General features: G+C 44.1%; 1 protein-coding gene across 6 annotated transcripts in view; it reads right to left on the minus strand.

Moving 5' to 3' along the window:
• The window catches only part of RMDN2 (regulator of microtubule dynamics 2), a 73,983-nt gene that overhangs the window by 22,659 nt on the left and 35,864 nt on the right, over nucleotides 1-15,460 (minus strand). For 2 of the 6 annotated variants that reach the window (XM_073338400.1, XM_073338401.1), the window contains exons 7-10: nucleotides 14,680-14,757; nucleotides 8,572-8,670; nucleotides 6,338-6,422; nucleotides 16-5,884 (exon numbers count right to left, since the gene is read on the minus strand). In XM_073338400.1, the coding sequence (XP_073194501.1) occupies nucleotides 5,763-5,884; nucleotides 6,338-6,422; nucleotides 8,572-8,670; nucleotides 14,680-14,757 (384 nt within the window). In that variant the 3' untranslated portion in view covers nucleotides 16-5,762. The other 4 variants (XR_012158182.1, XM_073338402.1, XR_012158181.1 and 1 more) reach the window with 3 other exon arrangements.

The raw sequence follows: 15,460 nt of genomic DNA on the forward strand, positions 1-15,460 counted from the left end.
TGGATAATAAAATACAGGAAACAACAGAAATACAAATATAGCGTGATGAGACTAATGTGATCAAGATTCAATTTCCAATAAAGCACAAAGCTTCCTCAAAGATTTAGACTGGGTCCCTTCTGTCTGAATCATCTCATACCAATGCTCCATAATTCCTTTATCACTGTTTAAAAAATATATACATGTAACATTCTTATGGTTAACACGCAAAAGCTGGAAAAGTAGTTTTTTGAGACTTTGCTCAAGTCCTGGGGCTTCTGTCTCTTAAACGCTTGTAAAAGGATCAAGAAAATGCATCACCCCAGATACAAAATTAACAGCGTTCACCCATTCATACCAGGTGGAAGATAATTTTTTTTAAAAAGTGGTATTTTACTCTGCTGTCAAATAACCAAGAAACCATTGCTCACTCTAGGCAAGTGAGCAAGAACTATGCATAGTTGCTTTAACGATTTTTTTCACCCTTCCCCTCTTCTCCTTCTCTCTTTTATCTGTGTCTCCACCCTCTTCTTCACCCTCTCTCCGGGAAGGTTCAAGATGTCTTTAAAATATATTTGGGAGCATCTGACTCCCCTAATGCTAACTTTGTTGTAAGAGCTCTGGATAGACTCCTCTGATGCCCTGCAGAGTTGGATACATGTATTCAAAAAATCTTATCTCGGCACGAGCCACAGATATTACCCCTTTTTGAATATACAAGAGATGTGCAAATCTTAATGATGATTGAACACTTTACAAAATAATTGGTAACCATAAGGACAGTAGTTATGAAGTATCTCAGCGGAATTTACTATTGCTGCTATTTCTTAGGCCAAAACATTCGCTGTTATTGGTGGTACTGTGGAAAAAAAATGCACAAACATTTATCATCAGGCTTTAGACAGGTGCAGAAGATCACTTAAAACTACAGTTACTTTACAGCACTGGAGCCTGAGCCAAAGTCCACTGATGTCAATGGGAGTTTTTCCACTGACTTAGTGGAAAGTGACCCTTAAATAGAATAAACATTGGTTATATAGGCAGGGTGGTAGTGTAGATGTAGATATGTATTGTCCAACAATACAGGAATTTGTGTTTATTTTTAAACAAAGTAGGGACATGAAAAAAGCAAGCTTGATATTGAGGAAAAATGTGTTTGTCCAATAAATCTGAAAAATAGCTCAAGAAGGGGATGGAGACCTAAGTCCTGAGGTAAGTGGGATACAGGGAGGAACACAAGGAGGAGGATGCAACAGGGGAGGTCTCCTGATTCATACTGAGAAAGTAGGGCAATCAGCTAGTTACCTTAGGTGCCTGTACACAAACACAAAAAGCCTGGGAAACCAGCATGAAGAATTGGAAGTCCTGGCACAGTCAAGGAACTAGGATGGGATTGGAACAACAGAGACTTGGTGGGGTAACTCACATGACTGGAGCACTGTCATGGATGGGTATAAACTGTTCAGGAAGGACAGGCGGGGGAGAAAAGGTGGAGGAGTTGCACTGTATATAAGAGAGCAGTCTGATTGCTCAGAGCTCCAGTATGAAACTGGAGAAAAGCCCGTTGAGTCTCTTTGGGTTAAGTTTAGAGGTGAGTGCAACAAGGGTGATGTTGTGGTGGGCATCTGCTATAGACCACCAGAGCAAGAGGATGAGGTAGATGAGGCTTTCTTTGGACAACTACCTAACAGAAGTTTCCAGATCACAGGCCCTGGTTCTCATGGGGGACTTCAATCATCTGGACATCTGCTGGGAGAGCAATACAGCAGTGCAGACAATCCAGGAAGTTTTTGGAGAGTGTTGGGGACACCTTCCTGGTGCAAGTACTGGAGGAACCAACTAGGGACCATACTCCTCTTGACCTGCTGCTCATAAACAGGGAAGAATTAGTAGGGGAAGTAGAAGAAGGTGGCAACCTGGGCAGCAGTGACCATGAGATAGTCGAGTTCAGGATCCTGACAAAAGGAAGAAAGGAGAGCAGCAGAAAATGGACCCTGGACTTCAGAAAAGCAGACTGACTCCCTCAGGGAACTAATGGGCAGGATCCTCTGGGAGGCTAACATGAGGGGGAAAGGAACCCAGGAGAGCTGGCTGTATTTTAAAGAAGCCTTATTGAGGGCAAAGGAACAAACCACCCCAATGTGCAGAAAGAATAACAAATATGGCAGGTGACCAGCTTGGCTTAACAGAGAACTCTTTGGTGAACTTAAACACACAAAGGAAGCTTACAAGAAGTGGAAACTTGGACAGATGACTAGGAGGAGTATAAAAATATTGCTTGAACATGCAGGGGTGTAACCAAGAAGGCCAAAGCACAATTGGAGTTGCAGCTAGCAAGGGATGTGAAGGGTAACAAGAAGAGTTTCTACAGGTATGCTAGCAACAAGAAGGTGGTCAGGGAAAGTGTGGGACCCTTACTGAATGGGGGAGCAACCTAGTGACAGATGATGTGGAAAAAGCTGAAGTACTCCATGCTTTTTTTGCCTCTGTCTTCACAGACAAGGTCAGCTCCCAGACTGATGCACTGCGCAACACAGTATGTGGAGGAGGTGAGCAGCCCTCAGTGGTGAAAGAACAGGTTAAGGACTATTTAGAAAAGCTGGACAGGCACAAGTCCATGGGGCCTGATGCAATGCATCCAAGGGTGCAGAGGGAGTTGGCTGATGTGATTGCATAGCTATTGGCCATTATCTTTAAAAACTCCTGGTGATCAGGGGAGGTCCCAGACGATTGGAAAAGGGCAAATATAGTGCCCATCTTTAAAAAAGGGAAGAAGAAGAATCCAGGGAACTACAGACCGGTCAGCCTCACATCAGTTCCTGGAAATATGATAGTGCAGGTCCTCAAGAAATCCATTTTGAAGCACTTGGAGGAGAGGAAAGTGATCAGCTACAGTCAACATGGATTCACCAAAGGGCAAGTCATGCCTGACCAACCTGATTGCCTTCTATGATGAGATAACTGGCTCTGTGGATATGGGGAAAGTTGATTCCTTGACTTTAGCAAAGCTTTTGATACGGTGTCCCACAGTATTCTTGCCAGCAAGTTAAAGAAGTACGGTTTGGATGAATGGACTATAAGGTGGATAGAAAGCTGGCTAGATCGTCAGGCTCAATGGGTAGTGATCAATGGCTTGATGTCTAGCTGGCAGCCGGTATCAAGCAGACTGCCCTGGGGTCAATTTTGTTCCACATCTTCATTAATGATCTGGATGATGAGATGGATTGCACCTTCAGGAAGTTCATGGATGACACTAAGCTGGGGGAGAGGTAGAACCTCCTGGAGGGTAGGGATAGGGATCAGAGTGACCTAGACAAATTGGAGGATTGGGCCAAAAGAAATCTGATGAGGTTCAACAAGACAAGTGCAGAGTCCTGCACTTAGGACGGAAGAATCCATGCACTTCTACAGTACAAAATTATTTCAAATTTATTCTATTCAAATTTTTGGAAGCGATTTTATACATTCAGTCTTCTGTGTCCCCACTAAAGCCCGTGAATTGGGCGGAGTGCGTCCACAGTATCGAGGCTAGCATCGAATGTCGGAGTGGTGCACTGTGGGTAGCTATCCCACAGTTCCCGCCGTCCCCGCCGCCCATTGGAATTCTGGGTTAAGCTCCCAGTGCATGAAGGGGCAAAAACATTCTCTCAGGTGTTTCTGGGTGTGTGTCATCAGTCGCTCCTCCCTTCGTGAAAGCTATGGCAGACAATCGTTTTGCACCTTTTTGGCATGCAGATGCCATACTGCTTTCAGCAGACGGTGCACCGCTGCTCTCCTGCTACTATGAATCCACCTCGCATTTCCTCTCGTAATCTCTAGTATCTACTCGTTCTCTTCCTCATCGAACACTTCCGCTGCCAACTCTGCTCGGCCATCGTGAACCGAGCAGCACAGCTTCCGCCGCCAACTCTGCTCTCCCGCTCTTGCCGCGCTACCAAGCTTCTCCATGTTGTCTGTCCTGGGCTCCCGCGTCCGTGAAAGCTACAGAAGACAACCTTTTCCCACCTTTTTATGGCTATCGTGAACCGAACAGCACCTGTTCTGCTGCCACTCTGCTCTCCTACATTTCGCACCCTTTTTCCAAGATTACCCATGCAGGTGCCATAGCCATGGAGCCCGCTCAGATCTCTGCTGCAGTTTTGACCATTGTAAATACCTTGCGCATTATCCAGCAATATGTGCAGTGCCTGCAAAATCGGGCGAGGAAGTGATGACAGCGCGATTACTATACTGATGAGGACATGGACACAGATGTTCCTAGAAGCATGGCATGTGGCAATTGGGAGATCATGGTGGTGTTGGGCCAGGTTCATGCCATGGAACACCGATTCTGGGCCCGGGAAACAAGCACAGACTGGTATGGGATGATTCCCAGTGGCTGTGAAATTTTCGTATGTGTAGGGCCACTTTCATGGAACTTTGTGACTTGCTGTCCCCTGCCCTGAAGCGCAAAGACACCAAAATGAGAGCAGCCCTCACAGCTGAGGAGCGAGTGGCCATAGCCCTGCGGAAGCTTGCAACAACCGACAGCTACCCGTCAGTTGGGAATCAGTTTGGAGTGGGGAAATCTACTGTGGGGGCTGCTGTGATCCAAGTAGTTAACACAATCATGGACCAGCTGCTATCAAGGGTAGTGACTCTGGGAAATGTGCAGGTCATAGTGGATGGCTTTGCTGCAATGGGGTCCCCTAACTGTGGTGAGGCGATAGATGGAACGCATATCCCTATCTTGGGACCGGACCAACTTGGCAGCCAGTACGTAAACTGCAAGGGGTACTTCTCAATGGTGCTGCAAGCACTGATGGATCACAAGGGACGTTTCACCAACATCAGCGTGGGATGGCCAGGAAAGGTGCATGACGCTCACATCTTCAGGAACTCTGGTCTGTTTGAACAGCTGCAGGAAGGGACTTACTTCCCAGACCAGAAAATAACCATTGGGGATGTTGAAATGCCTATAGTCATCCTCGGGGACCCAGCCCTTAATGCCATGGCTTATGAAGCCGTACACAGGCAGCCTGGACAGTAGTAAGGAGCAGTTCAACTATAGGCTGAGCAAGTGCAGAATGTGCGTTTGGACGTTTGAAAGCGCGCTGGAGCAGTTTACTGACTCGGTTTAGATCTCAGCACAACCATTATTCCCATTGTAATTGCTGCTTGTTGTGTGCTCCACAATATCTGTGAGAGTAAGGGGGAGACGTTTCTGGCAGGGTGGGAGGTTGAGGCAACTTGCCTGGTGGCCAGTTTTGCACAGCCAGTCAACAGGGCTATTAGAAGAGCGCAGCAGGGCATGCTGCACATCAGAGAAGCTTTGAAAACCAGTTTCATGACTGGCCAGGCTACGGTGTGACAGTTGTGTTTGTTTCTCAAAGTTACCTGCCCCCGAGCTAGACTGGGGAGTGGGAGGGAGTATTAGGTTAGGGGGGTGGAAGAGGAGGGAAGGACAAGTCCAGAAACCAAATTTCAGATATGCCAGCTTTCTGCTGCTTGTGCAATCCCCCGGGGTTGACTGTGTGGGTCCCCGTAACCTTCCCTCCACCCCATGTTCTTGGGTGTCTGGGTGAGGAGGCTATGGAACTTGGGGAGGAGGGAGGGCAGTTATACAGGGGCTGCAGCGGCAGTCTGTGGCCTTGCTGCCTTTCCTGCATTAGATCCACCATACAGCAGAGCATGTCAGTTTGCTCCCCCATGAGCTTGACCATAGCATCCTGCCTGCTCTCATCGCGTGAGTCCCTCCTCTCTTCATATTAATTGTTTGCCTCCACGCTTTCAGCTGGGCCCTATCAGTGTGGGGGGGACTGCATGAGCTCGGCAAACATGTTGTCCCAAGTTCGTTTTTTCCGCCTTCTAATCTGGACCAGCCTCTGGGACGGAGTAGATAGGGGCCACGTTGAAACATTTGCACCTGCAAGAGGAGAAAAAGGGAAGATAGTATTTTAAAAGATACATTTTAGAGAACAAAGAGGACACTCTTTCTCAGTGAAACAGGCAATTCATAGTACACAACACATGTTCTTTCTGCACACTCTTATACTGAAGTGACTGCCACTCTGGTGTGAGTAAGCCATCACATGCGACCGGGCAACAGAATTCAGCTTGCAGGCAGCCATGGTAAGCCCTGGCTTAGGGGCACACAGGGTTCTGCTTCTTCCACATTCATTTCAATGCTTTCAAACTGCCAGGCTCTCTGGGATGATCGCTTCACACAACACCCTTCTCCCCCTTCCCCCCCCCCCCCCGCCATGTGGCTCCGATGAGGCTCTGAGCAGGGATGAGCAAGCCCTTTAAACTAAACACGAACACCCCAGCGCAGCTGGGTTTCCCCCCACCCCATGGCTCCAATCAAGCTCTCACTCACCAGAAGTGTCTTCTCCAGGGTCATGGTCCGGGAGCATGCCTTGGGAGTGAGAGAAGGCTATTGTCTCCAGCGTTAAGAATAGTTCCTGGAGGGGGGGAAACGGATTTCCCACTTGCCACCTGTGCACTGTCCTCCTCCTCCTCCAAAAACTCATCCTCCTCGCTCCGTGCTACTCACCCCTTGCAGGTGTCCACGAACAGTGGTGGAGTAGTGGTGGCGTCACCCCCCATAATTGTATGCAGCTCACGGTAGAAGCAGCATGTATAGGGCTGTAACCCAGAGCGCCTGTTCACCTCCCTGGCTTTTTGGTACTCTTGCCTGAGCTCCTTGATTTTTGTACGACACTGCTCTGTGTCCCTGGAGTAGCCCTGTGTCCCTGGAGTAGCCTCTTTCCGTCATGGTCCTGGAGACTTTAGTGTACGTATTTGCATTCCTTTTTTTGGAACATAGTTCTGCCATAACAGATTTGTCTCCCCAACATGCGATGAGATCTAGTACCTCCCATTCGGACCATGCTGGAGCTTGTTTGCGAATCTGGGACTGCGTGGTCGCCTGTGCTAGTGGACTCTGCACGGTCGCCTGTGCTGGTGGTGACCAAACAGGAAATTCAAAAGTTCCTGGGGCTTTTACTGCCTACCTGGCTAGTGCATCGGAGTTGAGAGTGTTGTCCAGAGCGGTCACAAGGGAGCATTCTGGGATAGCTCCCGGAGGCCAATAATGTCGAATTGCGACCACAGTACCTGTAACCCGGAACTGCGATCTCGATTTTAGCGCTACTCCACGTGCTGAGGTGGAGTACAGAAATCGGATTAAAGAGCCCTTTAAATCAAAAAAAATTGGTTTGCTCGTGTGAACGGAATCAGTTTTATTTTGAAGTAACTCGGCTAATTCTGAAATAACCGCGTACTGTAGACCAGGCCTGGGAATTACAGTGGACGAGAAGCTGTATATGAGTCAGTGTGCCCTTGTTTCCAAGCAGGCTAATGGCATATTGGGCTGCATTAGTAGGAGCATTGCCAGCAGATCGAGGGAAGTGATTACTCCCCTGTATTCAGCATTGGTGAGGCCACATCTGGAGTACTGCGTCCAGTTTTTGGTCTCCCACTACAGAAAGGATGCAGACAAATTGGAGAGAGTCCAGCAGAAGGCAACGAAAATTAGGGGGCTGGGACACATGACTTACGTGGAGAGGCTGAGGGAACTGGGGTTATTTAGTCTGCAGAAGAGAAGAATGAGGGGGGAATTTGATAGCAGCCTTCAACTACCTGAAAGAGGGTTCCAAAGAGGATGGAGCTATGCTGTTCTCAGTGGTGGCAGATGACAGAACAAGGAGCAACGGTCTCAAGTTGCAGTGAGGAAGGTCTCGGTTGGATATTAGGAAACATTATTTCAGTAGGAGGGTGGCAAAGCACGGGAAGGGTTACCTAGGGAGGTGGTGGAATCTCCATCCTTAGAGGTTTTTAAGTCCTGGCTTGATAAAGCCCTGGCTGAGATGATTGAATTGGGGTTGGTCCTGCTTTGAGGAGGGGGTTGGACTAGATGACCTCCTGAGGTCTCTTCCAACCTAATCTATGATTCTAAGGAATCACATTTATGAAAATTTACCCTTTTGAATTTGTTAACTGGTTTATACTTATCAACTGCAGAAATAGCAGTAACTGATAAAAGTTGCCCAATGGCAGCTTTAACGCATGCACACACAGTTTTCTTAAAATTGTGAATTCAAAGACAAATGCACAGGAACATGCTTCTATGTGATGGAACCATCCATTTTGCTTCATATTACGTGTACTCAGTATTTACTCATCTCCCACACAAGGAAGAATGTACCACTGAAAGCTACAGAATGCAAAGTTTAGATTAGAAAGAGGAAACTGCCACAGTGTCAGAGTTTTCCATTGAAATTGCATAAAAATCATCCTCACTTATGCAAGTCCCTTAAAAAATGGGCTTAACATAAAAGTTATTCACTACGATTACTTTTGTCTCAAAGGCATCTGTAGCTTTGACATGAAATCTGATAGCAATTAACCTGGGAGGTTACTGAAATTTTTAAAAAGAGAATAAATAAGTGGTGCTACTCACTCTACCCCACACTAACTTTAAAAAAAAAAAAAGTATTGCAGAAATGTGATAGAACCTTGAATTTATAGCTGCTACGCTGATCTCTTGAAAACAGTCACACAGAGTATTTGGTAAATAGCTACTCAGAAAAACTGTTGGATAGGATCTACCTTAAGGAAATTCTGCAAAGCTTCCTGTACTGTTGAAGTTGGTGGAGTCCCAAAAAGAGTAGCAGCTACTTTCTTCTCAATCCAAGACAACTGTGCTACCTATAATAAAATCAGAGAAGGAAAATACACTTAAGGCTTATTTTTCAGTTGTGGAGCAAAATATTGCCTTGTATTACTGTATAGTTATACAATTTGGTGTGCAAAGGAACACCCAAAGGAGTCTTTAATAAAATATATTTGCTTCACTACCCCAAAGAGTATACACACACTGAATATTTGACATAATTTAAAGGGTTTTTTAATAAATCCCTTTTTACTATAAAAATACACTACACACATCATGAGAAATTCAGTGCAAAATACTGGTTAAACCGACATGCGATTATCACTACCCACATCAGTTTTATAATGTCTGAGTTAGAGGGTATAGAGAAATAGATGATATAGCTTGATAGCCCATCTACTGAACGTTTCTGACCATTAGAGGCAGTTGTTGATATGGTCATTATGTGGGTAGCTAATGCTCTTCTAAGACAAGTTCATTTTTTGTGCAGTGGTGTGACACAGATATCACTAAATAGGTGCCCAGCTATCCGCTTGAATTCTCACCAATAGCACATGCCAAGGAGCCTCTAACTTCCCAGGATTACAGGCTGGTGTAAAGGGACCTTCTGGAGTTTTCTTCATTCTGTGTTGCCATTGTCACACTACAGTATATACTGTATGCCATTTCCTTCCCATATATATCTAGGCATACTCCAGCAGTCACATGAAAGGATTCTTGAGAGTGAGTGGGTTACTGCCATAATATTTTTAGTTCCACCACCTAACCCAATGAACCAGAGACTCCAAATCCCTAATCAAAGCAGGAACAGCAAAGAGATAACAATACAGCAGTGGTTCTTGAACTTTTGTACTGGTGACCCCTTTCACATAGCAAGTCTCTGAGTGCAACCCCCCCTTATCTATTAAACACTTTTAAATATATTTAACACCATTATAAACGGTGGAGGCAAAGCGGGGTTTGGGGTGGAGGCTGACAGCTCACGACTCGCCATGTAATAACCTTGTGACCCCCCCCGAGTTTTCCCCTGGTTTTCTCAAATGTAATGCCACTTCACTGAGTGGAGGAACTATCTGTTTTCCCCCAACTAATGTTTGGAGGAAAACTAGTGCTTCTGGAGAGGAAAAGCAGGATGATTCTCCTGCACATCTGTACTTTAACCGTACACCTGATGCTTACTGAAATTGACTAGGACTCACAAGACATATGCCCAAGAAGTTAGGCACTATGATTCCTTGGCAACTGCTGGCATGACCTAAATAGAGGGGCCAGAGAGGAGGGGATGCAGCCAACGAATGAAGAGATGTGAAGAATTCATGTGAGAACCAGGAGCTGGAAAATGTGGTGAGCCAACCCAGTCTCAGCTTAGACAGAGCGTCACATTGTAACCAAAGACTTGGGCCTTTAAAATTCATATCTCTTCTGCCACAGTACTGATGACTGGTGGTGAATGAGAAGGGGATGGAGAGCTTCAGAACCCTCAAACCCTTACTTAGTTGCTCCTCTGCTCTTTGCTGCTGCAGTTACCGATTATCCACCAGATTTTGAAAGCTGATAGCTTTCCATTAAAAAAAAGAATCTATCCAGAACTAACTATCATAACATATGCCTAGCCACTGCCATCCACTACAATTTTTTAATTTTCACGGGATGTGAATTTTTTAATATTTCTTATTATAAACTGTTCTGTAAAATATGCCATTGCAAAGTATTAATTTAGCCAGCATACAACAGTAAAGTGTATACAGACTATTTTCTTGTCTGACCTCAATCATTTTGGCCAAGTTTGAGTAGCACTGCATGGAGACAAAGCAACCTGGCCAAATCTTGCTGGTCTTCTGGCAAAAGCCAGTTCCTGAGGAATGACTTCATCAGTGAGTCTTTCACTTGAAACCACTAAAAATAATATTCTGAAGATAAACAATATTAAGAAGTAACTTTAGCTATGTTCATTATCTTTCTCCCTCCCAATGCCTCTTTCAAAGACCTGGTTTCGAGAGACATACTCTTTGACAAGCTCACTGTTTCCTGTTCATTAAAACTTGTTTCACCCCCACAATGCATAGTGCCAATATTGTGCTACTAAGTGCAGCCTGTGAGTTAAAACATACAAATGTAAGTTAGTGTGTAGATAAAATGATTCCTCCTCCTCATGCTGCACTTTTCACCTGCTCTTTATTTTCTAAAGCTCATTGCGTGGGACAGGGAAGTTGCAGCAGAGTTTAAAAGAATATATTGCTTTCTTCAGGCCAATCCATTGCTGCAATGATCTTTGCTCTCTTGGAATGGGAGGAAGTTATTACTGATATCTTTAGGTCCATCTGATCCAGGTGCAGTGAACCCATTAGTAGGGTAGGAGAGAAAAAGTAAGGGAGAGAAACTGCTCATATTGAACCTCTCTGGACCACCCAAAATTCTAGAGTTATACACACAGACACACTACATAGATACAATCACTACACACACACTCCCCTAATATGATTCAATAGCGAAGGGACTTCCAAATTTTTCCACGGTGCAATTTATAATTAGCTGCTTTAATTCTGCAACCTGAAATTTAAATACAAGTTCTGTCTGGCAGTTGTCTTGTTTTCTTACTAGATTTAATCAGAATTACTTTACTGGGGTCTGGTTTTATATTTTGGCTGACTTGGGTGTGCGTTTGCACTGCTCAGACTAAAATAAATAGCTTTGCTCTGCATTTTTTATATTAAAAAGAAACACCAATTTAAAGCAACACAGTTATCTTCATTTTAGAAGTATGCATGGGCAATATTTCAGTTTTTAATAATATTTAGGGTGCTCAGGGTTTGGTACTATTATTATGGATAATACATAAGCATCCTACTGGCTTCTACAGAGCTTTAAGCATTCAGACTCATTTATACTCATATTCATTTATACTCTAACTGCTTCCCCTATGCAAAGAGAATCCCCACCCATCCTACTGGAGCTGCTCTCCATCCCCTTTGGGTCATGGAAGTGGTGCAAAAATAGAAGGGACAATGTTGGCCCAGAATGTGTATTATTTTTTAAAAGGTGTTTCAGGGCTATAATGATGCCAAGAAAGAATTGTATTGGAGCTGTTGAACTCAAATGTATTCCAGTTTAAAAAAACCCTTTAATTACGATGTTCAGGGTTATCCCAAAGAGTGTGAGATAGCTGCGGAGGCCTGTACAAGAGGGGTTTCAGAAAGACTAGGTGAAATGCGGACCCTCTCAATGTCCGTGGCAAAATTCCCTTGACTTCAGCTGGGCCAGGATTTCACCCACTATCTGCTTCCTGGGCTCAGAACCACAGGTTCCTCCTGGGAGTGGAGAGCAGAGCAGGATGTGGCTGATATCACAGGAACACAGTAAAGGAAGAACAAGCCTGGCCTCTGATTGACTTTTGAACCTTCCTTAGGTTAGTATTTTTGAAGCTAGCCCATGGCTCTAACTTAATAGCTTGAAGCTACCCTGATGGCATTGCAAAGGGCAAGGGAGGAAGCGTTATGGCCTCATTTCAGAAGAAACATTAGGTTCTTGTCACCGGGATCCTTGAGGGTGCCTGTCCCTTCTACTGGGACAGTGGGTTTATTAGCATCTTACAAATGGGGGAATCCCCTTTGAGATCTCTGGAGAATTTTGATGCTCTCCCTCTTTGAACTTTATACACCTTCTGGCATAATCGGAAGATGCCCCTCTTTTTGTGGGGTCTTTCCATTCAGAGTCCATTATACTTTCTGGAAATCAGATATTGAAAACAAGGCATCATCCCAGAATTTTATTGTTTCCTGATGTCCCTTGGAGGAATAGAATCCATACCACCATCAGGATCAAATTTGAAGGATGAACAATTAGCTTTTGGAGGGTGCCTGTCTTAAAAAAGCCTGCTTTCCCCACTGGAGTCTGTCATACTCCTGGGAGTCTGAAGACGACGACCGTTCTCCAACATCTGAGGATGAGGGGGGTTTGGTCTTTTCCCTTTCCCATGCTTCTTTTTGTTTGCCCTGCTTGAAAAAGGTACTTAGAGGAGAGAGCCCAAGGAGTCATCAACTCCCAGATTAACCCTACTAATGTTGACGGGGGAGAGGTCACCAAGATATCCCACCTACTGCCAAAAGAGGGGAACAATCAGATGACACCTCCAGAAACCATGGAGGGGGAAGGGGACTGGCAGCTGAGTCTTTCTGTTGCTGCCAGGGAGGAAAGAAAGCTACCCAAAGGCTGCTGCCAGAGGCAGTGGCTGCCAAAAATCTCATACAAAATCCTGCTATTGGAGGATGGGGAGCAGACTTCAATTCTCTACTGGAGATTTTAAGGCTACATGAGAAGTTCCTAGCAGCCTCCCTTTCTCCCAGGATCCAGCAGTACCAGAACTTATTGCTATCAGCTAATTAACAAAATGCAAACTGTGTCCATTCAAAGTCTTTTTCAAATACCAGGAATCTTCTACCAAGGACACAAACCCATTCAATCTGAAAATTCAGCCTGGAAGAGACTTGCATCCCTAAAGAATTCCCTCCCTCAGTGCTTCCTTGGTAATAGCTAACTAAAACACACAAAACAATTGTTCTCAATAAAACCTTCCAATCCATCCAATTTTAGCAAAAATATTACTGTCACCTACTTAAATATCATGAGAGATTCTTTTTGTTTTTAAGTATATTAAGATGGAATTGAATTAAGTAATTGTATAATGTCTCAGGACTTTTGGCAGAAATTAAGTAACTGGACAGCAGCCTTGTTGTAAACTATCAGCTTCCAATGCAAATACTTTCATGTTTGCCATGTAAGAGTTGAGAAATGCCATAATAGTCTGCATATGTACCTACCCATTTATCCAGCACAAACTCCTTAGGCTTTTCACTTACCACTGAATGAGAGGAAGAGAATTACAAAGAATATGGTATAAGTAATTGGGTCAAATTGATTCCTTGTGTAACATCACTGAAATCATTTGAGTTACACCAACGGTGAGTCTGGCAATTGTGAGTAATCTGCAAAAAGAAAACTCAAGAGAGTCGACTTTTAACATTTAAGTGGCCTTTATTAGAGGCCTTGGTACAGCTTCACTGGTATGTTTTGGCTGTTCTGCATCACTCCTGTGATACAAAGCAGCCATAACTCCATCTCAGCCAGATACTTAGGTCAGGATTACAGCTCCTTTACATTAACTGGAGCAATGAAAAACTTTATTATAAAAAAAGCCATGTATTTGTTTGTATAACTTTCAAGAAAATTTAACAAAGCTACAGTACTAAGATGGGATGTCTGCCCCACCTGGGGCCTGAAAGAGCTAATGTGGGCTGGGAAGGCCAGTTATGTACTTGGATGCACCGGGAGGAAGAGCCAGATTTAATGAAACATGAGTGCCAGCTGGGAAGGAGCTGTGTGTTTACTAAAAGTCAGGAAGTTAAAAGCAGAAAGGGGGCTGCAGGGAGAATCTATAATCAGTCTCTGAAAATAGAGAGGTGGGGAGGAGGAAGCCCTGGGATCCTAGCCAGACTAGGAGAAGGCTGGGAAGAAAAGTAGGGAGCAGGAGAAGGGAACACTCCTGGATTGTAGGCCAAAGAGAAGGGCAGGACTGGGTGAGGACTTTGAAAAGGGAGGTAAGCCTAAAACAGGGGCCAAGCTAGGAAAGTTGTGCTATAGAAGTACCACCAGACTAAAGGGGAAAAAAAAAAAAAAACAATAGAGGGGCTTGCAGAAAGGAGCTTGTACCTAACACCTAACCACCCATGCTTCCTCTCCAAATCTTAGTTACCATTGATATGTGTAAATAATAAAACAAAATGCAAAACAAGGGGCTTTGAATAGCAGTATGTGGTATAGTTAACACATGGGAGAATGATGGGTAACAAGGACAGTCTGTATTAATAACCAGGCACGTAGAAATGATTTCATGACAAGTACATAGCAATGCTTTGTTTACAGTTTCAAAGTTTCCACTTCAATAAACGTGTCATTTCTCTCAGATTTCAGTTACACTATTCCATTGTAAACACATTATCATTTTTCAGCACATTCAAGTCAACTGTTAGGCATAGAAAACAACTTACTGAATAGCACCATCTTCCATTTAGGTAATATAAAAAGGGATCTTGAGGCTTAAGTTCAATTGCTTTATCTAGATGCTCCTGTCAGAAATAAGTTCAAAAGAAAGAAAACGGGATATTCATTTCTGGTTGGGAGTTGCCTTCAAACTTTAAAACTGCATTGCAAAATCAGTGCAAATTTATTTAAATTCTCTTTTGTGACTGCTTTTGCTACAGTTCAAATGATCTGTAAATATTTTACCTGGCAATAGCCTTGCTTACAGAAGAAAACCACAAACACAATTATTTAACAACTCTGCACATAACGTACCATAACATTGCATTTAGAATATGACCTAACAACTCTGAAGTTCAAACAAACAGCTGAAAGAGCTTTAAAAACAAACAAACAAGAGACTGACGTACTCCAAACCTACTAAACTTTGGTTTTATCCCTATCGGGTATTAGAAAAGTATAATGCATCAACCCCATGCGAACACTCCTATTTTGCTTCCTAGATAACGTATGCTTGAACTAATGATCAACCACTGAAGTGTAACCTTCTCTGGTGTGGAACATGGCACCACATAACCTTTTGTATTTAGAAGCAGGACCTGGTTTTCTGAGAGGTAGATAGTGTGAAAATACATCCACGGCAGGTAGTCAGAAACCTAGAATTAATTGGACATAGGACAGGAATTGAACCACAGACCTAACTTTTCAATTGAAATGTGACTTGAAGTACAGCTCCTGTGCCCGCACCCCGCAGTTCTGGAGATAAAATGGGTCTGAATTAAACAATAC

Source organism: Lepidochelys kempii, chromosome 3, assembly GCF_965140265.1.
Source record: "Lepidochelys kempii isolate rLepKem1 chromosome 3, rLepKem1.hap2, whole genome shotgun sequence".
NCBI classification, from domain to species: domain Eukaryota; kingdom Metazoa; phylum Chordata; order Testudines; family Cheloniidae; genus Lepidochelys; species Lepidochelys kempii.